We start from the raw sequence: 26,982 nt of genomic DNA, 5'->3' as shown, positions 1-26,982 counted from the left end.
CTCTAAGATCAGGAAAAACACAAGGATGCCCACTCTTGCCACTTTTATTTAACATAGTTTTGGAAGTCCTAGCCACAGCAATCAGAGAAGAAAAAGAAATAAAAGGAATCCAAATTGGAAAGGAAGTAAAATGGTCACTGTTTGCAGATGACATGATACTATACATAGAAAATCCTAAAGACAGTACCAGAAAACTATTAGAGCTCATCAATGAATTTGGTAAAGTTGCAGGATACAAACTTAATACACAGAAATCTCTTGCATTCCTATACACTAACAACAAAACCTCAGGAAGAGCAATTAAGGAAACACTCCCATTTACCATCAAAAAGAATAAAATACCTAGGAATAAACCTACCTAAGGAGGCAAAGACTTTTACTCCAAAAACTGTAAGACACTGATGAAAAAAATCAAAGATGATACAAACAGATGGAAAGATATACCATGTTCTTGGATTGGAAGAATCAACATTGTCAAAATGACTATAATACCCAAGGCAATCTATGGATTCAATGCAATCCCTATCAAATTACCATGGCATTTTTCATAGAACTAGAACAAAATAATTTTAAAATTTGTATGGAAACACAAAAGACCCAAATAGCCAAAGCAATCTTGAGAAAGAAAATCAGAACTGGAGGAATCAGACTCCCTGACTTCAGACTATACTACAAAGCTACAGTAATGGTACTGTTACCAAAACAGAAATATAGATCAATGGAACAGGATAGAAAGCCCAGAAATAAACCCATGCACCTATGGTCCCCTTATCTTTGATAAAGGAGGCAAGAATATACAATGGAGAAAAGACAGTCTCTTCAATAAGTGATGCTGGGAAAACTGGACAGCTACATGTAAAAGAATGAAATTAGAACATTCTCTAACACCACACACAAAAATAAACTCAAAATGGATTAAAGACCTAAATGTAAGACTAGATACTATAAAACTCTTAGAGGAAAACATAGGCAGAACACTCTTTGACATAAATTGCAGCAAGATCTTTTTGGATACATCTCCTAGAGTAACAGAAATAAAGACAAAAATAAACATATGGGACCTAATTAAACTTAAAAGCTTTTGCACAGCAAAGAAAACCATAAACAAAATGAAAAGACAACCTACGGAATGGGAGAAAATATTTGCAAGTGATGTGACCGACAAGGGATTAACCTCCAAAATATACAAGTATTTCAATATTAAAAAAACAACCCAATCAAAAAATGGGCAGAAGATCTAAATAGACATTTCTCCAAAGAGGACATATAGATGACCAAAAGACACATGAAAAGATGCTCAACTTTGCTAATAATTAGAGAAATGTAAATCAAAACTACAATGTGGTATCACCTCACACTGGTCAGAATGGCCATCATCAAAAAGTCTACAAATAATAAATGCTGGAGAAGGTTTTGAGAAAAGGAACCCTCCTACTCTGTTGGTGGGAATATAAACTGGTACAGCCACTATGGAGAATAGTATGGAGGTTCCTTAAAATACTAAAAATAGAACTCTGTGTGATCCTGCAATCCCACTCCTGGGCATATATCTGGAGAAATCCATGATTTGAAATGATACATGCACCCAGTGTTCATTGCAGCAGTATTTTCAATAGCCAAGACACTAAAGCAATGTAAATGTCCATGGACAGATTAATGGATAAAGAAGATGTTGTATATATATACAATGGAATATTACCCAGCCATAAAAAAGAATGAAATAATGCCATTTGCAGCAACATGGATGAACCCAGAGATTATCACGCTAAGTGAAGTAAGCCAGATGGATAAAGACAAATATCATATGATACCGTTTATATGTGGAATCTAAAAAAAAAATGATACAAATGAACTTATATACAAAATAGAAATAGACCCACAAACACAGAAAACAAACTTATGGTTATCAAAGGGGAAGGTGAGGAGGGATAAATTAAGAGATTTGGATTAACATATACACACTACTATATATAAAACAGATAACCAACAAGGACCTACTGTATAGCACAGGGAACTATACTCAAATTTTTGTAATAACCTATAAGAGAAAAGAATCTGAAAAAGAATAGATATACATGTGTGTATAACTGAATCACTTTGCTGTATGCCTGAAACTAACACAACATTGTAAATCAACTATACATCAATTTAAAAAAACAGCTGCAGGATGTATGGGAACTGGTAATGAAAATAAACAGATCATATCAACAGTCTATAATCTGCTGTTTGATAAGGAGGGCAAAACAATGGAGTTCATTGATATTATAGACCTGCTGATAGATATTTAACTGCACTGTTTATCTTTGTGTAGCCAGGAGCCACTGCTGTGCCTGGCAGATAGTCAGGGCTCAATAAATATCTGTTGGCTAGATAAATGGGTGTCAGAGTGTTGTGTGGAACTCATCTAATCATCAATTTTCATATTCTCTGAAATTTTCATTCTCCTTTACTAAAGAACAGCAATTAAATCATCAAGTTTGAGATGAAGTCACTGGTAACATTCTTGAACCTCTTTGCCAGTCCTGTGAGCTCCTTGGGGCAAGGTCATGTATTATTCATCTATGTATTCTCAGGCTTAGCAAGTGCCTGGCACATCTGGGACTTGATTCATATTTGTTGAACTTTTCTTGTTTTGTTTTACCCCACTGTCTTCACTCCCCGTCTGCTTAAACTGATCCCCTCAGTCTTTCATTTTCAGGGGAGACCTTCACCTCTTCTTTGCTGACTGTCAAGGTAATCCAGCAGGAGCTGATGGGTGCTTTCATTTTCTACTGTCTTCACCCCTTACTCTCCTTGACTCTCTTCTTCTCTGTCACCCTGTTCCCTAGTTTCAGGGGAATAGGTGTCTTTCTTCTTTTTATCATTTTGATGGTCTCAGATGAACTGATGTTTCTCTCCCCTGAGACTGGACACTGTGGTGCAGTGAAAGAAGAAAGGGGTGCTGCAGATCTTGTTTTATTATTGGATGTGTGACCTTGTATGAGTCACTTAATTTTTCTGGGAGTCAGTTTATTTCTGTCAAATAAGAATGATAATAATAATAAACCTGTGCTAATATTTCAAAGGATCAATTGAGACAATGCATATTAAAGCATTTTATAAACTCTGGACTACTCTTAACAATTATTTGTAAATACTTTAAAGAGACATGTTTTCACTCTACAGATTTATTAATTATGTAAAACTTAGAGTTTATCAGTAGAGCTAAGTTTCCTTCTAAATTTGTCTCGCTGATATAAAATTTTATCACTGGAAAATTTGAAATACAGTCACATCATTGGCCAAGAAGCCATTCATTTGAGGGGAGCTCACTAACCAGGGCTGTTTATATCAGGATATTTCAGAGGCCAAAAATCAGACATGCATCATCCATCTCACTGAACCCAAGAGAAACAGAGCGTATAAAATTAAAAACCCACATGCAGACAGTGGTTAAAATAGCCAAAGCTGTGCACAGTGTCCTTAAATTAAGTGTTTATATCCATGTGAGGAGGATACAGAGATCCATATTTATAAGCCTTAACCTGTGAAGATGTAAAGAACCTCGTCCTTAGTCAGAAGGAGGGTGTTCAGAAGAAATGGCAATGAATCAGCAATCTTAGTACACCTTCTGCCTCTTTGTCTGAATTTGTAGTACATAACAGAATCAGTCTAAGTAAATACAATGCCTTGTGTTGACTTTCAGTGATGCAACCTTATAGCCAGAAAAGAAAGATCCCCAGGGAGACTGAAGGAGGAAGACTTCCTCTTTAGTTGTGCAGGCTTTCCTCAAGCCCACGGAACCCTGGGAAATGCTAAGTTCCAATGGTGCCATTTAATAGCAGAGGTTACTGATTTTATTGTCCCTCCTTCCCAAAGTGCTTTGCATTTCTTTTTCTTCATTGGCTCCTTTTCATGTCTTCAAATGTGCCCAGGTATTTCTCGTCTTGAAAAAAATCCTCATTTGACCCTGCTGCCTCTTCCAGCTATTATCTTAACTCTTTGTTATTAACAAGATTCTCAAAGGAATGACCTACATCTACCATTACCCTTTGCTCCCCACCATTTGCCTTTTCACTCCTCGGGATCTGGGTTCATTCCTTACTACACTGCTAAAACTACATCCCTTCATCATCCTGCCCAGTCGGTCCTGTTCTTCAGTCCTCAGTCTGGTGACCTCAGCAGCATTGTCCACTATTGATCACTTATAAAAAAAGATAATTCTCTTTTCCCTGGTTTATCTGGGGCTCCATTATAGGGATTCTGTCTCTGAAGTCAAGTAGACCTAGGTTAAAAATTCTAGCTAGGAAAAAGAACAGTGTGGATTAAATGAGCAGATGTCTATAAAATGCTTAGCAGAACACACAGCACATTGTAAATGATCATAAAATGTCAGCTATTGTTATTATAATTATTAGAGTTTATTTTCAAATCTTTCAGTGCCTCCTCCATGTGGGAGATTCTGTAACCTATGAAGCCTTCAACTGTGACCTCTCCCCTGAGCACTGGCTTATTTCTATAAAACCTCACTAGAATTGTCATCACCTTAAATTCGACACATCTAAAATTGAGTTTTTCTTCATTTGTCCAATAAGTCTTTTGGATTTTCCTATCTATGTGGGCCATGCTGCTTCCTTTTCCATTGTTCTCACCAAATCAGTGTCCAAGTCCTGCTGGTGACTCCTTCAGGATGCCTCTTACATTCGCCCTTCTCTTCAATCCCTACTTGCATGACCCTTAACCATATTTTTCTTTCCATTCGAATCTACTATACATAATGTCTTTCAAATGTGACAATTAGTGATTGACAGATGTTTTTAAATAAAGAATCCTATTTTGAGAATAAAACAGAATGTGAAGAAGCCTAGCAAACATTTTTGGGAAACCTGGATAGTCTAAGACCTCCTTCTTCTTTCCCTTGCAGGTTGGGTAAAGGTTGTGGCTCTTTATCCAACCCGCGGGCCAAGGGCCCAGAAGCACAGGAGCCGCCCCAAAGTGCTTTTCCTACTCACTCCAAATGCATTCCAGTCAAAAAGCATTCATTCATTCAAGTCAAAATACGGCGTTCTCTTCGTAGTTCCATCGCACAGTCAGAGGTTATCTATGTGAGTGATAGGGTAGACTCAGCATCATGAGTCAGCAGACCCGGGTTGCAGTGGAGGGTCTGCTGGGCTGAGAGACCCGGGCCTAGCTTTCTTATCTCCAAAATGAAGGATTAGGACATGATCAACCTTTATGCTTATTCCATATGTAAAATGCTATTATTCTTCTAAGGTCTATAGCTGATTGTGATATTCTTGATTTTATCGTTAAAATTATATCATGTAAAACCCAGAGTAATCAGAGAGATGCAAATATCATTTGGGTATGACTGGAGTTCCAGTCATCTCGAGGAAATCTGGGATAACTTTAATATTTTGTCATCTATTATAAAGAGAAATCTATATGAATTAAATATATACATATATTTATATATATATGAAAGTCATATATACTTATGACTTTCAACTTATTATAGCTGAAGTTTATATCTCTTCCAACAGAACATTTGAATGTACCAATGTACCTTTATACACTGCGGAGAATATGTAACAATCTCACGGTGACTTTAAAAGGCACTGCATTCCATCTTGCTTTGGAAACAAACTGTGTGGTTATTACATCCACAGCCTGAAATGTCTCATCAACAGGTTATTGTTGGTGATGGGGAATTCCAGGCTGGCAGGTGGGAGAGAACAGACTGGGAACACTTTCATCATGGTCCCCAGGTTGCCATGATGACTGTGACTTGATAGAATTCTTTGTTCTTTGTCCAGGCTTAGCAAGAACTTGGGGACTTTTGGTGACAGCTGGTAGGAGATCAGAGCCATGGGATTCTAGCTCTGGACAGCACCTTAGGAGGTGGTTAGGCAGGGAGGTTAGGAGCATGGGCTCTGGCAGAGGACAGTGTGGGTGTGGGCCCCAGCTCCACCCCTCACTAGCGAAGTGAGCCTGAACCAGTTATCTTTTCTATGTCTGATAAAAAAGGAATAATAATCCATATCTCACAGGGGTGTTGTAAGGAGTTGATAACAAAGAGCTTAGCATAGTGAGTACTGGACACACTGAAGTCGCTATGAATATCAGACAACACCTCATTTTAAAGCGGAGAAAGAGAGGTTCAAAGTCCCAGGTTGGGTCAGTGGCAATTCCAGTGTTGAAAGGGTACCACTCCCGGCTCCTTCTAGCTCCTCCTAGACCTTTGGTATTACCTGCCCTACCACAATAGCTCATCAGATCAGAAATGGGAGATGACAAGGTGATGGCTGAGCAGATACAAGTTCCCTTTCTTTAATCCCTTCCCTAACCACTCCTTTCTAAATGTCCCTTATATCTATGCCTCCCTTTCTATTCTGTTACCACCCTCAGTATTTACAGTCAAGATTTTGTCAAAGGATGTATTATCTTCACTTATGGCAATTTTTGAATGCTTAGAGTTTGATAAACAGAAGGTTAAAAAATGTTTCTTTTGCTTTTTTAAGAAAACAATTATAATTGCATGAAAGGGCATAGTATCTTTGACTGCACTGTCTCCTTTGCCTCCATCACAAACATTGATATTACCAAAAGAGTAAGCTGTGTGCTGCACTGGGGCACAAGTGCTACATGCACTTGTCTGGGCAGCAGAGTCTGACAAGGTTATCCCTCAGATGAAGCTGACGTCACCTTGCACGGTGTCCAGGCTTCCTGCTCTGAGCCTTGCCTATCACTCCTGAGTCAATGTTTACCGATTCCCCTTTGGTTTACTTTTTGGTTATAAACAATAAAAATAAAGTAAATAATCAATAAGGCTTAATAAAAAAGATAATAATTAAAAATACCTCAGGTTGTTTCTAATCCCTAATCTGTTGTACATGTTTTTTGATTTCCACTCCTAAATATAGTAACTGCCTTTTATTGAGTGCTTGCTACGTGTCTGGCACATTACTTGCCCAGTGTCACCTGATCAGTAAGAAGCATGGCCAGATCTAAACCAAATTAGCCTAAGTCTAAAGCCTGAGTTCCTGGGCTTTCCTCTCATTTGCCTTTGAAAATCAGATGCCCATTCATTATTGAAGCTGTTCCTAATTTTTAAAAATCAGAAAAAATCCAGATGTTCATTAATTTGGGATTGGTTAAATAAGTTAGGACAGATTTATATATTAGGATAATATATACATACATAAAATAAAGATGAAAATTAAAATTCATTGACATGGAAAAATGAGATATTATTGAGTGAAAAAATGTACAAATCAGCACATCCAGCACATTACAAAATCCCACTTTTGTGGACATCCCTGTCTCCCTCCCATATTTACAATAAATCTCTACCCAGAGAAAAAGTCTGGATGGACATCCAATAACATGTTTAACAATGTGAGTACTCTGTGTTATGAGCTGAATGTTTGTGTCTCCCCATAATTCATCCCAGCCCCCAATGTGATGGTGTGATGGTATTTGGATGGGACCAGTGGGAGGTAATTAGGGTTTGATGAGGTCATGAGGGTGGGACTGATGGGATTAGTGCTCTTATAAAAAGAGACACCAGAGTGTTTTCTCTCTGTCTAAATGCGCACATGAGCACACAGGGAGATGGCAGCACTTTTTGAATGTCCCTCTCCCTCATCTAACCCTGAAGTGTACAAAAGCAAGGGGACTATTGATCCATCTTTATAGCTCCAGTCACTACAACAGTTTTTAACACTCTGTATGAGCTCAACGACCACTTTTCCAATGAAGAAAAAAGAATAAAAAATAATGTCACACATGCATATGCCTGAGCCACCTCTGCCTATTCTGATGTGGTTGAATTCAGTCCCCAGTAAGGGGAGGAGTGGAGGTGAGAGTTGGGATGTTTCTCTTTTTGTCCAAGGAGAGAAGTAATTATGCTCCCTGAGAAGCCACAGAACAAGGAGAAAAGGAACAATTTAACTTAAACTCATGAGATTTCCAACAAATCTTCATGCTTAACCTTGGTCATTATCTGCTTCTACTAATGGGGCTTCCAGCTGTGGCTGGTAAATCCGCCCAGCTTGGCCTCGCCCACGACTTCCCTCAGCCACAGGAAGCCCAGCAACCGCCCCAGCATCATTCAAGCACAAGAGTTGAAAAAGGTGTTTTTTACTAATTTGCTTTTACCATTGATAGAAAATAATAAAACTATTCAAAACACTGACACTCTGTCTAGGTGCTATCACCACACTAACTCTTCACAGCAAAATGACATTAAGCAGACTGTTGTCTTCCCTACTTCAAGCCAGTTAGGCCTAATAGTTACCATTGGTATTACCCAACCATACTTAGCATCCTTCACATCTGCACACGTGTATTTTTAAATTCCATGTTGTTTATATACTCTGGGTCTATTATTCATAACTTACTGAATGAGACACTTGAAAAATAGGCAGCTTATTTAGAGCTTTACCCTTTACTTCAACCTCACTTATTAACAGAAGCCTAGAGCTCACAGGTAGGCCTTCCCTTACAGGCTTTTACTCCAAAGCCTTAATTATCAAACTGCTAACACACTGTATACCAATGCCTGAGCCCTATTAGTTACTCTCATTGCTACTTCCCTAGCAGTTGCCTACAGTGTTCAAATTATTTTCTTCACCTGTCTAGCACAACCTCATTTTTTCAACACTAATTCTAATGAATGAAAATAATCCTCTCCTAATTGATTCTATTAAACATCTTTTAATCAGAAGCATTTTCACTAGATTTTTTACTTCCAACAAGATTACCCCAACAACTATTCCACATATAACTATGCCCTACGACCTAAAATGAGCAGCTCTCCCTGTAGCTGTTTCAGGTTTTATTCTAGCACTTGAACTTTGTAACACAAAACCTAAAATTTAATTCCCCTTTGCACCTGTATAAATTTTCCAACCTCTTCAGGTTTTTTCCGATTGTTACTCACTGCCTGCCACCATTCATCAACATTTCAGCAAGCCAAAAAGCTAGCATCATTAATATTACATTTAATTTGGCTAGAAAACTTTATTACAAAAACTTCTTTTTATCTTCAGATAAAAACTTCCACATTGGGACTTCCCTGGTGGTGCAGTGGTTAAGACTCCGTGCTCCCAATGCAGGGGGCCTGGATTCGATTCCTGGTCAGGGAACTAGATCCCATATGCGGGCCGCAACTAAGTTTGCATGCCACAACTAAGGAGCTGGCAAGCTGCAACTAAGGAGCCCGCCTGCCGTAACTGAGACCCAGCACAACCAAATAAATAAATAAATAAATATTAAAAAAAAAATTTCCACATCAATTTCAAACCAAAAACGTTTAACTTTCCTCTTTTTCCTTATTACACTAATGTTAAAGTTACTTATTTTAATTTTGATGAGTAATCTCCATAACAATAAAAATACTAAAAAATAAAGATCAACCACCTATCACCACTAATCATAGCTGTATCTGATACTATAGCTACTCCTATAGCTCCTATAGTATCTTCACTGAAAACCCAGGATCTCTAGTATCATAAATTACTCAATCTCCTACACTATTAAAGTTAAATACCAATGCTATCTCATCATTCTTTACAACTCACAGAACTACTGAAACTTCTACTAGTAAGCCCAGAAGAAACATTCCTAAAACAACAGTAATAGAAACTTAAACCTCAGGGTATTCTTGAGTAACTAAAGCTGTAGTATAACAAAAACCCACCAATATTCCCTCCTTCTCTGTGCTTTCTGACAGCTGATAGTTGAAAAGTCAGGAGGCCTTGAGAAAGAGGGGTTTAGGAAGAATACTAACTTTAGAACCATCCACCCATCTATCTATCCACCTGACCAACCATCCATCCATGAATCCATCCATTCTTGCAACAAGCTCTCTGTCCATCTTTCCATCTATCCAACCCTCATAACAAATATTTATTGAGAATATACTATGTGCTCTCGCTAGGGATACAGTGGTGAACAAAACAGACATCAGATAAATCTGGGCTGGTGTCATAACTTAGCCACTTAATACAACTGTGTTACCTTATGAAGTTACGTGTTCTCCTGAGCTTCTGTCTTCATCTGTAAATTTGGGATTCTAACTCTGCTTCACAGTGAAAAAGTTTAGAAGAAACACTGTACTCGTACAGAAAACAGTACAGTGGCAAGAGCATAGTAGGTGCTTTTTGGGTTTTGGCAGTTCCATATCTCCCCAAAGACTCCTGCCTCCCATCCAAATGCCACACAGGACAGCACTTCTGCATGATCGCCACCCATGGCAGCAACAAGGTCTTCTAGAGTGACGTGTGTCTGGATACGGAGCTGAGGCCTGATAAGAGTTGATGGCATGTCTTAATGCTTACCGGTCCTTGAAGAACAGGAGCTCCTTCCCCAGCATTGCCACAGCATCAGAGGCTTAGCTGGAGTCACAGAGGTCAGGGATAATAGGATTATGAGGGGGGCTGTGGGGCACAGCGGGCTTCCCTGGGAATGTCTTCCAAGGTCCTAGGATTCAAAGCAACTTGGTCAAAATGGTACCAGGAATGTAGAGTCTGTGCACTTCTGCTCCAGGGACCTGCTTTCACTGTATATGACAAGGTAATAAAGAACATGGCTGTCGATGACAGGCAGACCTGGGTTTGAACCCCGGCTTCATTAGTTGCTGACTTGTGTGATACAGGTGAACCTCTCTAAGCCTCCATTTCCTCATAGTAAAATGGGGCAGTAATGGTACCTACCTCAGAAGGTTTTGGTGAGAATTAAATAATGCCTAAAAAGCACTTAGTGGAATGCTGGGCATATAATAAAAGTTCCAAAAATGTTAACTATTATTTCATTACTATGCATAATTTCTTTGATAGCTATGTGTGTTTCAAATTAAGAATCTATTTTGAAAATTGCCTCTGATTTTTTTCTTTTTGATAATTAAGTACTCTTGTTCTCAATAAGATTATAACTTTCTTGTGTGTTTTCTTATTATTTTTGAACAACTTCTGGGTGTCCTGCCCTGTGCACAAGCCTTTTCTTAGGCACCCAGAAGAGACTGAGCAAATTCTTGGGGCACTGAAGTACCTTGGAAGTGTTTGCCATTTAAAGTTATCTTCTGGTGGACCCTCTTGGAATGTAGGACCCGCCCTTTGGGAGAAGTGTTGGTGAGTTTTCATCCCCCATTCTGTTCCTGAGGACTGTCTGCCAGCTACAGAAGAGTGAGCTGGGGCTGGCTGAGCCACTGCCCCATGCAGGTCTCTGTGCTTGATGGAGTCTTGTTGTGACCAGAGCTGAGGATCAGGGAAGGAGTGAGGCACAGGGAAGGGTCCACTAAGAGTGAGAGATGGGTGAGATCAGGGTGGAGAAGGGTCAGCAATGGGGTGAAGATCAGAGGTGGGGTGCAGCTTCGGGAAAAGATCAGAAACTGGAAATTGGTCAGATCAGAAATGTGCTGCCAGGCACTCTGCCAAAGATCAGGGTGCTCAGGTGGTCAGGGGTGGGTGGTGTGTGTGCTTCTTGGCAATATAAAACCATGCTTCTGCATTTTGTTCACCTGTGTAAAAATGGTCATGTCAAAATATAAGCTGCAGCTCCTGGCCGAGTAAGAGTGGCCATCAGAATGGTGGTGGCTCTCCAGTGCACAAGGACCCATAAAGGGCAGGCACGGATTTGGAGTGGGATCTTCTTGGTGGCCACAGGAAATGTTTCACATTGGAGTCCTAGGGCCAAATGTGTTATATGGAGAGATTCACAGTATTTTTTTTCCTGTCAATCAAGGGAAGAGCAGGACTGGCATATACCCCTCTCTGAAGGGATACAGCTGGCCGAACACTTTTTGGGATGAAATTTGTCTTTTATGCCTCAGGTAAAATCTGACTGCAGATGTGTGTGCCCATTTCTAAGCAGTAGATGGGCTGGCTGGCATGCAGGAAACATGGGTGAGCTGGGCTCTACAGACCCTTTTCTAGGCTGAGGGGAAGAGGAGGGACTCCTATAAGTAAAGCCTGAATAAACAGGCTCTGAGGCTTAAGGAAAAGTCAGTTTCCTAGATTCTTCAGCTTTCATCCATCAAACACAAAAAAATGTCAAGGTCTAATGATGTTTCAAGATTTCATCTCATGGATTAACAGATTTGTCTTTCTGTTAAGCAAAATTGGATATAGAGTTCCTAATAATCCTTTATTACCTTTGAAAGAATGTTGACACTTGAGATAATTTTGAATATTTTGGGACAGTTACTGTGTTTGAGCCTCAGCTTTCTCAACTATCGATTGAGGAAAACATTTCACACCCCACAGGCTGATCATGAGGATGGTACGGAGATGACTCATGAACATGATTTGCAAACTGCAGATTGCCTATATGACTGAATGGTAGTTATTACCATCATCATTGCTATTTTTAGGAAGATAAGGTCACTTATCTGCAAATGGATAATCACCATATATATGAAAAATATCCATCCTCTCCCAATGTCTGACTCCTGATCGACACTCAAAATACACACAAATGATTGTATTTTCTATGGCCATCAAGGGACCAATATGCTCTAGAGGAAAGATGTAAAATTTAATTGTACATCTTACAAAAGAAAGCAATACTCATATCTGGTAAATAAGCTCTTCATAAGAGGGCATAGCTGGGGCTGTAGTTTCTAGCTTAATCTTCACTTATGCAGGTAACTCCTGACAAAGTATATTTTCTTTAAGTTGGAGACCAAATGCCTGTCACTTTCAGGGTTTGTGGTCAAAAAAAGTGTAGTGATTGTACCGTACAGTGCCTGGATCCCTTTCACATCATCCTTGGGAAGGTGGAATCCATAGGGATGCTGATACTTATAAGTTGGGTACATCAGTGCTGATGGGTCTGTGGAATGGGCCAGGTCCAGTGCGTGGCCAAATTCATGAGCAGCAACGGTGAATAAATTGAAACCTAGACAATATGAGAGAGAAAAGGACAGCATCAGCACAAGGTTTTATTTTCAACATTTCCTGTCTTCACAGGAGAATTTATCTCCAAATCACAGTTTATTCATTTTCTTTTCACAACTGGGTTATTCAAAGGTTGGTAGGTTGTCCTGGCACTTAGCTTTGCTGACTTTAGTCCAGTTCTCCCCACCTTGGTTAGGAGGGGCTTCGGGGTGGGAGAAGATGGAAATGTAAATCAGTTCATTTTGTTCATTGTCAATGGTGCTAGGTAGATTGATAAAGAAGGGCCTTAGAGCTAACAGTAGCAATAATACCTAGATTTAGGCCACAGATGACTTACTAGTTCCCTGCCTACTCCCTTTTATCCACACAAGTTTCACACTGAAGATTTCCAGTTGACATGCATGATGTTCTAGAACTTTTATACCCATCCCCATCATACTTCTCAGGAAAGTACTGACTCCCCTTAGGTCATTTCTGAATATAGCCTATTTCCAAGTACAAGTAAGAATCAAAAAATATTATGTAGTTGAAGAAAAATTGAGCCATGTGTTGAGTAGGGGATTGCTGTTTCTTGAGATTATACACTATGAACCAGAGATCAGAAAAGTCTACAGCACATTTGAGAGTGGATCTTTTTCCCTTACGGTGTTCCCTTTTGAATTTTTGGCTTACTTGTTTTTCCTAGCCAGCCCCCCTACTTAAAGGGTGGCTTGGGATGTTGAACCTCAAGGTTTTATGATGGAGGCCCAGAAGAAGGTACAATATTTTCCAGGTTATGGTGAATTGTGCATATATACCATTCATTCCCATAGTCCACTTCTCAGCATTGTCGAAATGTGTATCTCCTCCCAGGCCTTCTCCAGGTGCAAATGCGTGAGATAGAGTCCCCCAAGGCCCATCGAATGGATAGGAATCCCTGTGATCTAAACAAGTGCAGAGAAACACCAACAGGATTTAGTCTTTCTAGCAATTTTTGCAGGGTACCTAATATCACAGTGAATGGAAAACTTTTTCAATAGCATTGACACTTCTCATACAAATAGGTTTACTTTTCAATATTCATTTTTTTTATAAGAAGAAGCTCACATGCCAATGAGTAACCTATCCATTAAAAAAATAAAAGGGATATTTTGTATTTTAAAGATAGTAAGCATTAAAAATAAAAAATGTTCTTCTGATATTGTATTTGTTGCAATGTCTATTAATTGGCACAAGGCATACTGTAGACTATGAGCATGCCACAGATTACAAAAGGAGAAAGAGCAGATGGTCATTCGCAACCTTGTCCATTGACTGGTCTGTGAACATGTTGGCAGAGTGCTTTCAATGTATGATTCGGGGTTGGGGGGGAGGGATAAATTAGGAGTTTGGGATTAAATATACACACTACTATATATAAGATATAACCAACAAGGACCTACTGTATAACACAGGGAACTATACTCAATATATTGTAATAACCTATAAGGGAAAAGAATCTGAAAAAGAATATATATATATACATATATATATACACACACACACATATATATATAACTAAATCACTTTGTTGTACACCTAAAACTAACACAACATTGTAAATCAACTATACTGCAATAAAAAATAAAATTAATAAGAAAAACAAAAAACTAAACAAAAATATGATTTGACTAAGACAATTATAGTAAATTGAACAAGTGTGTGCTTTCTGCTTCTAGAGCACAATATAATTTAAGGAAGTGTCAAAAAAAGGAAAAGAAAAAGAAAATTTCTCTGTAATTTTGATATACTTTCATGCATAAAACTCATGAAAGCAATAAAGGTGTTTATAAAATTACAACTTTCAAAGCTTAATATGCTTTTGTATTATTATCTACATTTAATTAAAAGTTCATTACAAATATAATGGAAAAGGAGGAAGAATAAAACGAGGGATAGTATAGAAACTACATTTCACAGTTTTTCAGGATTTTCGTGAGGATACCTTGTTTTATTAAAAACCAACAAAACAAATTCTGGTGTGCCATTCCCCAGGTTTCAGTGCAGTGTTGTTTAATCAGATTACATGCCCTGAAGGCCTGGTTAAATGGCAGCACAGTCCCTAGTCAACTTTGTTTTAGGGAACAAAGCACAAGCTTGGAAGATCAAGAGACAGCCAGATGTTAACTCCATCACCTCCAGAGCTGCCTGAGCCCACTGCCCTGCCAGTTCACTGGGGGTGGCCTTGGTCCTCTGGGAGGAACAGGATCTGCCATGCACCAGGCCACACCCAGGGCCACCTCTCAAGGGGTCACACTCAGGACTTACTTGATCTTCTCTCTCCCAGCTTCTAAGCATGTATCTCCCCAGTGACATCAGATTAAAATTAAGATAAGGACTTGAAATAGGACACTTAGAAATGTTATCTGTGGAGGGGAAGAGGCAGTGATACCTTGACTCTGAGGAAGCTGAGAGGGGAAAGGAATTACATGGCCTTTCCATCATCTACTACTAGACATGCTTCTCTGAAAAGGGCTCTACTCCTTGCTGGGGGGAGTTGGGGGATGGAGAAGAAGTGGGCAGGTTGGAGGCAGGCCTGGCATCTCCAAAAGATGGTATGCAAGTGTGGACAAGACGGCAATGCCAGTCACTCTCCTAAACATTGCTGCACAGGAAAGCTGTCAGGGCTCCTGTGGAATTAATCCTCAGTGAGGATTCAAGATGGGAAATCCTTGGCTAATATGGGAGGGGGTATATGGCGATGGACATCATCATGGGAATGGGATGAGGTCAGATGACCTCCTAGCCAATGGGAAAGCTAAATCTGACAGCATTTGTCCCTGATGGGGCAATACCACTATGAAAGCTGGTTATGCTGAGTCCATTCTACAGCTCAGTCTAATGATGACAAGAAATGCTGAGAACTCCTCTGGTTCTATATTCTGGCCAGATGAAGATTGTGACTTTGCCATGATCTTGGCCTCTGCCCTTCACAACTGTGTGAAGGAGGATTGTGCTGATCACATGGATTAAATACTGTAGAAGGAAAAGTGTTGAAACATTTCTCCTCTGATTAGTAGACAAAATCTAAGAAGCACCACAGTACCTCCAGTTTCAAAAGATATCATAATATCTGCTTCTCCTGAGTTTATTCTGACAAAGCTCAGAGGGACGGCGCTACTCCAGGCCTGCAGGGCCATCTCCACTGCTTTGTCCACTTCTGCAGAAGTCATGGAAGGTGCGTATTTGGATATTCTGTGAAAACAGAAGGAACATGTCTTGATTTCAGTAAGTGCTCCTAAGTGAAGAAAGCAAGAATTACGTCAAGGTTGTATTAAAAATAAAAATATTGAACATAAATCTACACTTCAGATTTCTTTCTCCAAAATAATAATTCTTATTTTGCTTTCATATTTGTTAAATTACTGAAACATATTAAACAGTAAGAAAAATGAAGGGGAGAAATGAGAGAGTTGAGATAATCTGGTGCTGAAACAGTTTGGCTTTCATTGTTATTATATATCACTAACTTTAAAGAATAATACCTTGTGTAACTTTACGAGTAGCCGGAAGTCCATTTTCCCTAAAGTGGTTTTAATTGAGAAGGGACCTCTTTCCCCAAAAGGTACTGAAAATTTTCAATTGTAAAAAATAAAAACACAGAGTTTTGAGGTTTTTCAAATTCTTATTCAAAGACCATCAGGATTTCCCCAGGGCCATGGGGAATGTTTTTTCTTAAAATAATATGTATCTTAAAGGGGAAGTGCTAGCTCCTCACAAGGATGCTCACCTGAACTGAAAAAGGCTTGAGTCTTTCATCAAGTCCTGGCCTGGCAATGACATGAGAAAGCAGAAAAGTACAGAGCATTTTGGACAAACAGTGGGTGGAGACAGTTGGTGTTTTTCTAGGACATGCCATGCTGGAGGCCAGGGGCTGGGGGTTCTTGGCAGCATGTAAAGGAAGGGCGGGAGAAAGGAACTGCCACCCAGAACATTGGGCTCAGATGGAATCATGGGTGCAGAGTTAGAAGTGAATTCTGTGAGATCCAATCTTGAGAGCAGACACTTAGCCAACTTTCTCTTTCTCCATTTCCTAGTCCAGGCCCTTGCACATAGTAGGCACTTAGCAAACACTTGCTAAGTGGATGAACTAATGAATAAAAGCTAGTGTTTTTTAGGGCCTACTCAGTAGTTCTCAAAGTTTAGGACTTGTGATAACTACTTAGGAAACTTGTTAAACACACATGTGTGATCCAGAAATCTGCATTTAACAAGTATTCTAGGTTATTCTGATGCAGGTGGTGCATTCTCAGCCAGAAACCAACAGTGCTTATCCTGGGGGCCCAAAAGGAAGGGACCATGTCCCACAGAGACGATGGGAAATAGCTAAACCTCAGTAATGGAGAGGGAAGGATCAAGGAGATCTTTAACTCCAGGGACTGGGGCCAAGAGGAGGGAGGTAGAGTGTCCGGGGGGAAACCCGAAGGACCCTTGAAGGGACCATTTAGTGTTTTCAGAATATGCCACGCCCACTGCAGAATATGAATCTGTGATTTATCATGGCTCTGTGTAGCTGGTATCTCGAAATTCGCTCACATTATAGACAAGCTATCCATCCCCACAGAGCTGCCTGTGTGTTGAGCTGGAGAAGACAGGGATGGAGAAGGGACGACACCAGAAAGGAAGAGCATGTGGACAGGTGTCCTGACCCAGGGTCTGGAGACTGACACAGCAGCAGTGGTGACAGTTAATGTTCTGTGAATACACACTACGTGCTGGACCTCGTTCTAGGCACTTTTAAATGCGGTACACCCTCTAACTCTCACAGCAACCTTCAGAGATAATAGTAACACTCTACGTTTTATGACTAGTCAGGACTTGAGCCCAGTTCTTTACGACTCCAAAGCCTATGCACATAAGCACTATGCTATATTTTGTCTTTTGCAGTCCTTTGGACTATGTTAAAAGGAGTTATTCTGAGATCCAGTAGCTATATAGACAGAGTACTAAGATAGTCTCTAGTTCCTTCTTGGGTGGGGCGGGGGAGAAGGAGAGTTGTTCGGGAGCAACTGGATGGGCAGTGTGGAGGGTGCTTTTGGGACTGCCCAAAATATTATCACAAGAATATTATACTTCTTTAAGTCCCAAATTAGCTTGATCTATCCCCTTGTCTTTGCTGTGCATAATCGCTGACTAAAATTCTATGATACAGTTTATTTTAAGAAATGACAGAAAAAACTTTGAGAGTTTATATAAAATATTTCTGTCTTACCCTTAATCATCTCATAATCTCTTGGGTGTTTAATTCCTTATAGGGTGTTTCTTCCCCAAGTGCTTTGATTTTTGTGGAATTCTTATGCTGGAGCAGAGGCTAATAATTGTGTTCAGCACCACCTTAATGGACTCTTAGGCTCATAGCAACTAACAAGTGGCCTAGAGGAATCATGTGATCTCTCCTTGGGTTTGAGCCCCCATTTGATCACAGGGAATCACTGGTGTGCTGCTACAGTTTAACAACCGGTTCTATGACCAAAACTCCTCGTCTGTAGGGTTTGCTGATTTCCATACTGTAAGTACGCTCACTATGGCTAATTTCAACAACCAACTTGCCACGAGTGAACGTAAAGTTGGGAGGAGATGAGCAGCAGCACATCATTTCCATCATACAGATAAGAGATGTAAATGACCTCGTGAATATAGATAATAGTAAAATGTAGTATAATAATTAGGAAGCACCATGGATGGTCCAACGGAGGAGGGTGGACCAACCTGGGAAGGAGGCCTTTACTGGCCCCACAAATGGATGCAGGCTGTGGGGCTGGAATTCTGGCCTGAGAACCCAGAGTACAGTGAGGGTGTAGATTCTGGTTGGGTGAATGGGTCCTCTTGGATCGTGCAGAATCCTTGTTCCGTCTGGGAAAGGAGGAAACCAGAGGATGGCCAGGTGGGGACCAGGCTCAACTGTGGAGGTGGAGGGGGGATAAGGTGGGAGATGGGGGAGCCTGGGGCTAGGGGCTGACTGGCTCCCGCTTTGCCTACAAGTCAGTCTCAGATGTCACTGGCCAGTCCCTGGGTGACTTGGTAGCTCCCTCCATGTGCTGCCACAGTTGTCTGCTTAGACCTGTAGTTTCAGACTTCTCACCCGGAGCTGCGGCTGTTTGTATGCGTGTCTCCCCCAAAGGAGAGGAAAGGTGATCTACTCACCTTTACATCTCCAAAATTGAATGCCTATGGTAGACATTTAATAAATTGTCAATAAATTATTTTTGGAATTAATAAAAAATTAATTTATTAGTAGGTGAGTTTATTTACTTCTGATTTAGAAGATTGTTTTAAGAAAACTGGTTGGTACCATCAGGCTATTAATCCTAGACTAGTTTATTTTTCTTTAGAGAAAAATGTGTTGTCTCTAATTGGTAAAATTGTAATGCCTAAAACGGCCAGCCATTATGATACTCTTGAGATCATATTTTCTAGTGAATTCTCCACTGTCATTTTCTAAAGATTAGACCTAAAAAGTTCTTATGCTCTCTTATGATTGTGATGAGTCATGATTTTTATACAGATCAGAAGGAAGATATTTTTAAATGAAAAGAAAGAAGGAGAGAAAGTCTCTTTCTCTCTGAATTTGGAAAGACTCGATCTCATTACCTGTATGTCAAAGTATTTGTTTTCCATTTGGGTTCACCTGGGAAGAGGTGATAGTTTGCCACATCAGGAACTCCACAGCGAGGCCTCTTGATCACATCCATGGTGGCCCGGTATAACTTCCCGGTGACTCGGAGGCCGAAGAAAGCCTGCAGCTCCTTAATGTTTTTTTAAAATTAATTATTTATTTATTTTTGGCTGTGTTGGGTCTTCGTTTCTGTGCCAGGGCTTTCTCTAGTTGCGGCAAGCGGGGGCCACTCTTCATCGCGGTGCGCAGTCCTCTCACTATCGTGGCCTCTTTTGTTGCGGAGCACAGGCTCCAGACGCGCAGGCTCAGTAGTTGTGGCTCACGGGCCCAGTTGCTCTGTGGCATGTGGGATCTTCCCAGACCAGGGCTGGAACCCGTGTCCCCTGCATTAGCAGGCAGATTCTCAACCACTGCGCCACCAGGGAAGCCCTCCTTAATGTTTTTAACCATGGAATTGCCTCCTCTTGCAACCATCTCACCAATCTGGCGCCCTCCTTTCTTTGTGTAATATTTGTCAAGGTATGCCTGAAACAGAGAGGCAGGTTGACGTCCACAGCACAATCTCTGGGCAACACTTACACTCAGGTAAGACAGGGACGGTATTCTTGATATGCTAAAGATAGTGTGCAGAGCATATTCCCACTTTTGAAAAAATTAGATATATTTTCATAGATGAAGCTTAGATATATGCCAAGTTATTAACAACAATTATCTTTGGGCGGTGGGATTTTAGATTTTTTTATTTGTGTGCCTTTTATACTTTTTCTACAATGAATAGTTATTTGAAGAGGAAAAAATAATGGAAGGAGAATAATGTGAACATTTTCCCCACGGACCATTTATTTGTCATTGAGGTCTTTACCAATTTGCAAAACAAAGACTGTCCTATTTTTCTGGTAAACAGTTATTAGTGTCGTATTTTCATTATACATTATGCAAGATCAGTATGTTCTTAACTCTCTGCGGCCTTATATTGCAGCCTCTCATCTTATACAAAAGCAGCAGGTCAATCTGTTTCCCAGCTGAGACTTTTAATTAATTCAGGTGTGTTCAATACATGGGGTGCAAATTGTTTCCAAGGGGCATGTTTCCTAGGACTGGCTCTTTGTCCCTTGAAGCAAATGAAATTAGCCATAAATTAGAAGGCTTTTATTTGCGCTTAAAGGCTTAAAACCCTAATGTATCACTCAAAACACTCTGTATGACTTCTTGGGTGAAGTGAGTGAGACAGGGTTGTGAAAATGTAGGGTCAGAGCCTGCTGTTGGCCCAGGAATTTCACCCACCCAACTTATTTCAGGAAAACAAAAAGCAGCTAAATCTTTATATCTGTATTTTATCAAATATAAAATTTTATATTTGTACATTATTATAAGGTACTTACCTGTTGTATATAAATAATATTATTTATATATTTTTGAAAAATATTTAATGGCATGGAGTAATGCAGTCAATATAATGGCAATATACTGAGAAAGGTAGAAGTGAAATATTTATACATAATTTCATAAACAAAATCATATAATGTAAATATGTTATATTCATGTTTATTATATCTGTATATTAATATAATAATGTTAACATCTATATTAACGTTTAAAATTAAGACATTAATCAAGACATTGATAATTAACATATATATAATTTATAATGAACATAAGTAACATAAGTAATGGAAGGAAATAAGTCTGAATATTAATCTTGTTTATCTCTGGGTTTGAAAATTATGGGTGACAATTTATTCTTTATCCTTTCCTATATCCCAAAGTTTTCTGCTATGAACATGAACTGTAATTGTTAAGGAAAAAAAGAAAAGGAGTAAGACTCGCTCACTTGTTTGGACAAGGTGCTCTGTGTTCTTACGGTGGGGTCAAACAATCCTTACTCCTTGCCCTGCTTATGAGAGGAGCTCACTTCCCTGGTGGTCGTTCTTTGTAAAAATCTTACTGAGATGAGAACCCAAGAGGAGGAAAAGGGCGATGGAGCCCTGAAACCCAGGGCAGGTGCCCTGAAACAAAGGTGTAACTATTTGCTTTCATTTCCGTGTCTGGTTAGGCCATCTTAAATCAGCATTTTATGTTCCTGATCTTTTTGGCAGGATGACGTTGATTCTCTGAGCCATTCTGTTTGCTCAAGCTGATGCTGTGATAACATGATGCTCATGGTAAGTCTGAATTACGCTCTTCAGAGGTGAGCTCTGTGCGGAAGGCCAGATGCTCCATATGTTCTGAGGCCGTTTTGATTTCAAATATTTTATTCCCTTGTTAGGTTATGTGTTACACTTACACTCTAAATTCTAATTTTGGTTTTATGAAATATGGTCATATAAGAAGAAGCTTCTGACATATTAAGTGAAAAGAGGTTTACAACTATTATTATAGTACAAGCCACCTTTGTAAACAGAAGTCTGTGCCTATTAATACACACAGATATATAGTCATAAACTAGGACTAGGATGAGGAAGTGGGTGGGGGGTTGCCAAGTACTCAAGGATCAAGAAAAATAATGTTTAATGCAATATTTTTGGAAAAAAATAAAAATTAATGCATAAAATCCATGATGGACAAAATATCAAAATTTTAAATAAAGACAGGGTCCAAGCTTGTGTCACTCCTTCACGTTAGTCCCAGCACTGAGTCATAGAAAGTGTTTTGAAAAATATAGACTAAGGGATTAACAGTGGTTATATTTTAGTGATGGAATTGAGAATAATTCATTTTTAGTTATATATGTTTTATATATTTTTTTGCTGTGAACATATATAATTTTTATAATAAAATATTTTTTCTTCAATATATGCTTAAGATACTAGACCTGCAGCTCGAAAGGTTTAAGGCAAGTCATAGTAAATAGGATTAAAACTATCTTTAACGAAGTAAAGATAAAATGAGAAACTATTTCTACTTAAAGAGACCACAAGGATTGGTTACTGCAGTGACACAGGTGAGTTGCTCCCTACTGGGTGCTCCCACGGAATGTGGTTCTTAGACTGGTGAATACCTGCCACCTTGTACCACAGTCCACCAGCTTCTCATACTCTCACCTGTGGGGTCTCAGGCTGGGGATCGTGATGCCTTCACAGATATGGCCCTGGCCTGACCCAGTTCTAGGTGCAGAGTAGATGTTCAGTTACCATTTGAGCTATTTTTCTTTAGCCAAAATATAGAAAATATGCTTCTTTGAAGAATTATCAAACTCTCTGAGGTACAGAGAGCCCAAATTATTCTGTACACTTTCTTGCCAAGGTTATTGATGAGGGTTTAGCATACTTTTCAGAGTCAAAATGTTCAGTTAGGCACAAAGATGCCCACTTAGAACTGTGTTTGTGTTCTGTTCTAACACTTGTGTGCTGTTGGCTCAACACCTAATTGTGGGCCTGGGTCAAAGATTTCAGGACTCACCAGAATTGTCCTACGTGCCTCCCCACCCTCCGTACTCCCCCATTGTTGAAACCTCAGGAGTCTAGGGTTGGCAATATGGCGGTCCCCTCTCCGTGTCTCTAACAATGTTTGACAGATAAGACTAGCAGAGGCCTCGAGGGCAGTCCCAGAAGCTAGTGGCCCAGGTCCCCCTCCCAACTCTTCTTTCAGTGCACTTTCCTAGTGTCCTTCCTGAGAGTGAAGAGCTTAAAGCTCAGATTTAAGTGTGCTTCAGGACAAGGTGAAGTTCAAGATACGGTTCTTCAATATTTCTTTCTGTTTTGGCTAAGTCACAGGAATGGAACTGTGGGAACTTTTTGTTGTGTGACAAATCCTAGGTTCTAAAAAGCTTGGGCAATTCCTTTTGGTATTAGGTTTCTCACCTATAAGATGGGGTTGGTGTCTATCCTACCCACACCAGTATGAGGATCCAATGAGATCCTTAGTGTGAAAATATTTGAAATGTATCAAAAGACTTTAAAATGTATATACCTTTTTACTCATTAATTACACTTCTGGAACTCTATCCTGAAAAGAATAATCCTTTAGATTAGGCTGACGTACAAAGATGTTCATAGAAACATTATTCATATGGAAATATTCCATATATCCAACAAAGGAAATGGCTAAATAAATTATAACTCACTTATATTCTGAAATATTTGTAACTTTTTAACATGATCTTTATGAACATAGTATAAAATCAAAATTTTATTGTGTTATAATAATAAGAAAGGTAGGAACCAAATTTTGAGTATAATGACAATTAAAAAGTATCTTTATGCACAGAAAGTAAAATGGTAGTAAAAGTACCTGAATTTAACAGTTTGTATTTGGAAGGTTTTTTGTTTATTTTCTTTAATTATAAGCTCATAATAATGTGATTATAAAAGCTTATATTATTTTAAGGACAATTTAACAGCCTGTATTAAATGTTGTATTGATATTATTATTTTTTAAAAAAACAAACAAAAAGTAGAATAAAACTCTGGATTATGAGACTAAGTATTTCATCATTTTCCAAGCCTTTATGATAATTAGCCAATCAGAATTTAAAAGATACAAGTGGGCATTAAATCGACTAAAAACCTGTTTATCTTTTCAAGCATAGATTATCGTGTTCATGGGTTTAGGAAGAAGCGAATAGTATTTGGAAATGTTTCTTGCCTGGAGTTTCCAGGCACAGGAAACCATTTGTTATCTCTTAGTGAGCGATCTAGAAAGAAGAGAATAGTGTAGAAGGGGCTTAACCTGGCCTGGGCCCCCAGGCCCCAGGTATGTGCTGGCCTGGCCTGACTCTGGGACTCAGCCAGTATCTTCTTGCCACGCTAGCCTGATGCTCCAATCCAAGCTCCTTCAGCCCCCGGCTGCTGCACTCGCTCTTTTCTCTGCCTGGACTGCTCTGTCTCCAGATCTTCACACGACTGTGAAGTTTAGGTTCACATAGCTCTTTATCTCAAATATCACTTCCTCAGAGAATCCTTCCTGGACTACTCAAGTGAAAATGCCCCCCAGGGTCCCAGTAACTCGCTATCATCCTAATTTATTTTTTAATATCACTTGGGGACTTACTGATTGACTTGTTTGTCTCCTCCCAGCATCTTCCCACTCCTCCATCATCCCCATGTCAGCGCCATAAGAACAGGGACTTGACTTGTTTTGTTCACTGATGTTTGTCCAGTGCTTAGAACAGGTCCTGGCACATAGCATACAGTAAACTTTCAATAAATAATTACTGAATGAATGAACTTAAGCTATTTTTATGAAATAAGTCTATTTTCATGTCATTTCATTTGTTGTATTGTAAGGCTGCCTAAGTTGTTAAATATTTCTATAAACTATAAGGTGGGACGGTAATTCTTTCTAGACACTGGGATCCACTTGGGAGGTTTGCCCAAATCATTCCAGCTTGCTGCAGAGTGATACCTGTTCCTGCCCAGAGCTGATGACTGGGGCCATTGCAGGCAGGAGAAGGTCTGTTTGCCAGGTGTTGAGAAGTTTCCTTGATCCTTGGTCGAAGGTCTTTCAGAAAGTACGACATAAGGGAGACTGAGGAGGGCTGACTTGCTTTGGAGAGGAAGGAGTAAGGGGTCACTACAGATCCCCAACAGTCCAAGAACACCTAATTATTTCTAAATACTCCTAGCAAGGTTAGCTTTTTCCAAGGCTCACTGGCCTTATTCCTGCATAGACCACTATGGGGTCAGCTAATTGTTTTCTGCAAAGGCCTGATAATTAATATTTTTGGTTTCATCAAGTGGTTTCTGCCATTGTGGTACAAAAGCAGTAAATGATGATTTGTAAATGAAGAGGCATGGCTGGTTTGGGCCCAATGAACATAGTTTGTCTGAACCTGGACAAAACCACGGTCTTCAGCCGCCAGATCAGCTCTGGCCTCAGCATGACCCTCCTTCTGGAGGTCCCAATGACTCTAGTTTCTGCATCAGAGTGGCATGAGGCTGGGTGATGGAAGATTACATCTGGGGAGAAGGGATTCAAAGCTTGGTGGCACCAGCAAAATACAATTTGAAATAGACCCCCAGTATTGTGAGATATGTTATTTGGAATTTAGTTCGTCTGAAAGTGGGCTCAAGTCAAAGGAAGTTCAATTCAGCAGGTCTATGCTCGGCATCCACTGTGCTGCTTATATGCAGGGTTGATGTTCAAAATGTTTAACGACTGGTGTGGCAGGGGGATGGACCAATTAGAATGGAAGAGTGGTGTAAACAATCAGTAGGGACACGCCGGTGTGTACAGGTGAAAATCAGCTCTGCAATGTTGTACACAGGTGTAGCCTGGCAGGTAGGAAAGCAACCCGGAGGCAGGGTTAACAATCACAGATGCGCTATCATTTTGACAGACACTTGAAACGGAGGCGCTGGTGTAAAAACATCTCACCTACACACCTTTCATGAATGTTGGAAATTCTTTCATTGAAGACTTGTTTCTTAAGGTTAAAGTTCGCCACTTCCCTTGAAATGTTAAAAACAAAAAAATAAAACGCTTGGAAGCAAATATACATTGAATCACTTTGAGTCACACTTAGTCTTCGAAGAAATTCTGATATGAACTATTTTATCAGATCCTCTCCGACAGTCAGTTAGGAGAGATTTTAAAGGAGGGGAAGGTACAGAAATTGTAAGTAAATAAGGTGCTTGGGGAATATGCTTTATAGAGGAGAGACCCTCACATGAGAAGCGGGTAGCCACCCAGCAAAAACTTGGTTCACTTCAAATTTTGATCAAGTTTGCCCTGAGTACAAGAGCCATTTTTCTAAAAAGTGAACACAGGAAATCTTTCTGTTGTGACTGTTAGGAATCTTAGCACTAAGTTTCCGACCCACCTGTACTGTGCAAATCTTACACTTTGATTTTTATTTTTCTGCCCTTATTTTTCCTCCTACGCTGTTCCTCAAATACTTCTTTTGCCTTTTTTTTGTAATGCATGTATTTTTGCAAGCCGCCTCAAATTCTGTGTGCGGCAAGATACCTGGAGAGACATTCATTCATTTATTTATGCAATCATGGAACACAGGCACTCAGTGTGTACCAGACACCAGCCTTAGCTCTACAGGGGATCATATCCATTAGACTTCAGGGGACTTAGAAGATGTTTTCAAAGCCATAACAGATTTTCCTTATTTTCTCATTATCCCCTTTAGGTTTTCTGGGGCAGGAGGGGGAAGAGGGAATTGTGCAAAGATTCACAAACCTGTGTGAGCTGGTAGCTGTTCCTTGAGGTCCTGGGTGGGTGCTGCAAATAGGGAGGGGGCTGCAGTGGAAAACTTCAGAGCCGTGACGAGGAGGACAGCAAGGCCAGATGCAGGGAGCACCTTCATCTCCTCCTGGTGGCTTGGTAATTATAGCAGCCCGGGGGATGGCACTTCGACCTTGAGCTGCTTTTATAGAGTCAAACAGGTCTGGGCCCTCAGAGCAAGGATGATTCATGTCTCAGAAGGTAATTATACAGCTCCTTTCTACCCTGATGATGGGGTAACACAGTGGTACACAGGAGTCAGGGAACGCTTCACTCTTTTCGATTTACCAAGTGGCA

The 26,982-nt window shown here is 39.9% G+C and overlaps 1 protein-coding gene across 1 annotated transcript in view; it reads right to left on the bottom strand.

Annotated features, from left to right (window-relative positions):
- Window positions 1–26,767, bottom strand: part of MMP20 (matrix metallopeptidase 20) — a 48,245-nt gene extending 21,478 nt beyond the window's left edge. Inside the window, 8 exon segments of the mRNA XM_036859862.1 lie at window positions 10,323–10,464; window positions 12,718–12,879; window positions 13,676–13,801; window positions 15,943–16,091; window positions 19,488–19,648; window positions 19,951–20,037; window positions 26,641–26,679; window positions 26,681–26,767. Of these exon segments, the coding sequence (XP_036715757.1) occupies window positions 10,323–10,464; window positions 12,718–12,879; window positions 13,676–13,801; window positions 15,943–16,091; window positions 19,488–19,648; window positions 19,951–20,037; window positions 26,641–26,679; window positions 26,681–26,767 (953 nt within the window).
- Between the last annotated feature and the right edge of the window lie 215 nt (window positions 26,768–26,982).

This window comes from Balaenoptera musculus, chromosome 8, assembly GCF_009873245.2.
Source record: "Balaenoptera musculus isolate JJ_BM4_2016_0621 chromosome 8, mBalMus1.pri.v3, whole genome shotgun sequence".
Lineage (NCBI taxonomy): Eukaryota > Metazoa > Chordata > Mammalia > Artiodactyla > Balaenopteridae > Balaenoptera > Balaenoptera musculus.
This window is presented reverse-complemented; position numbering and strand designations above follow the sequence as displayed.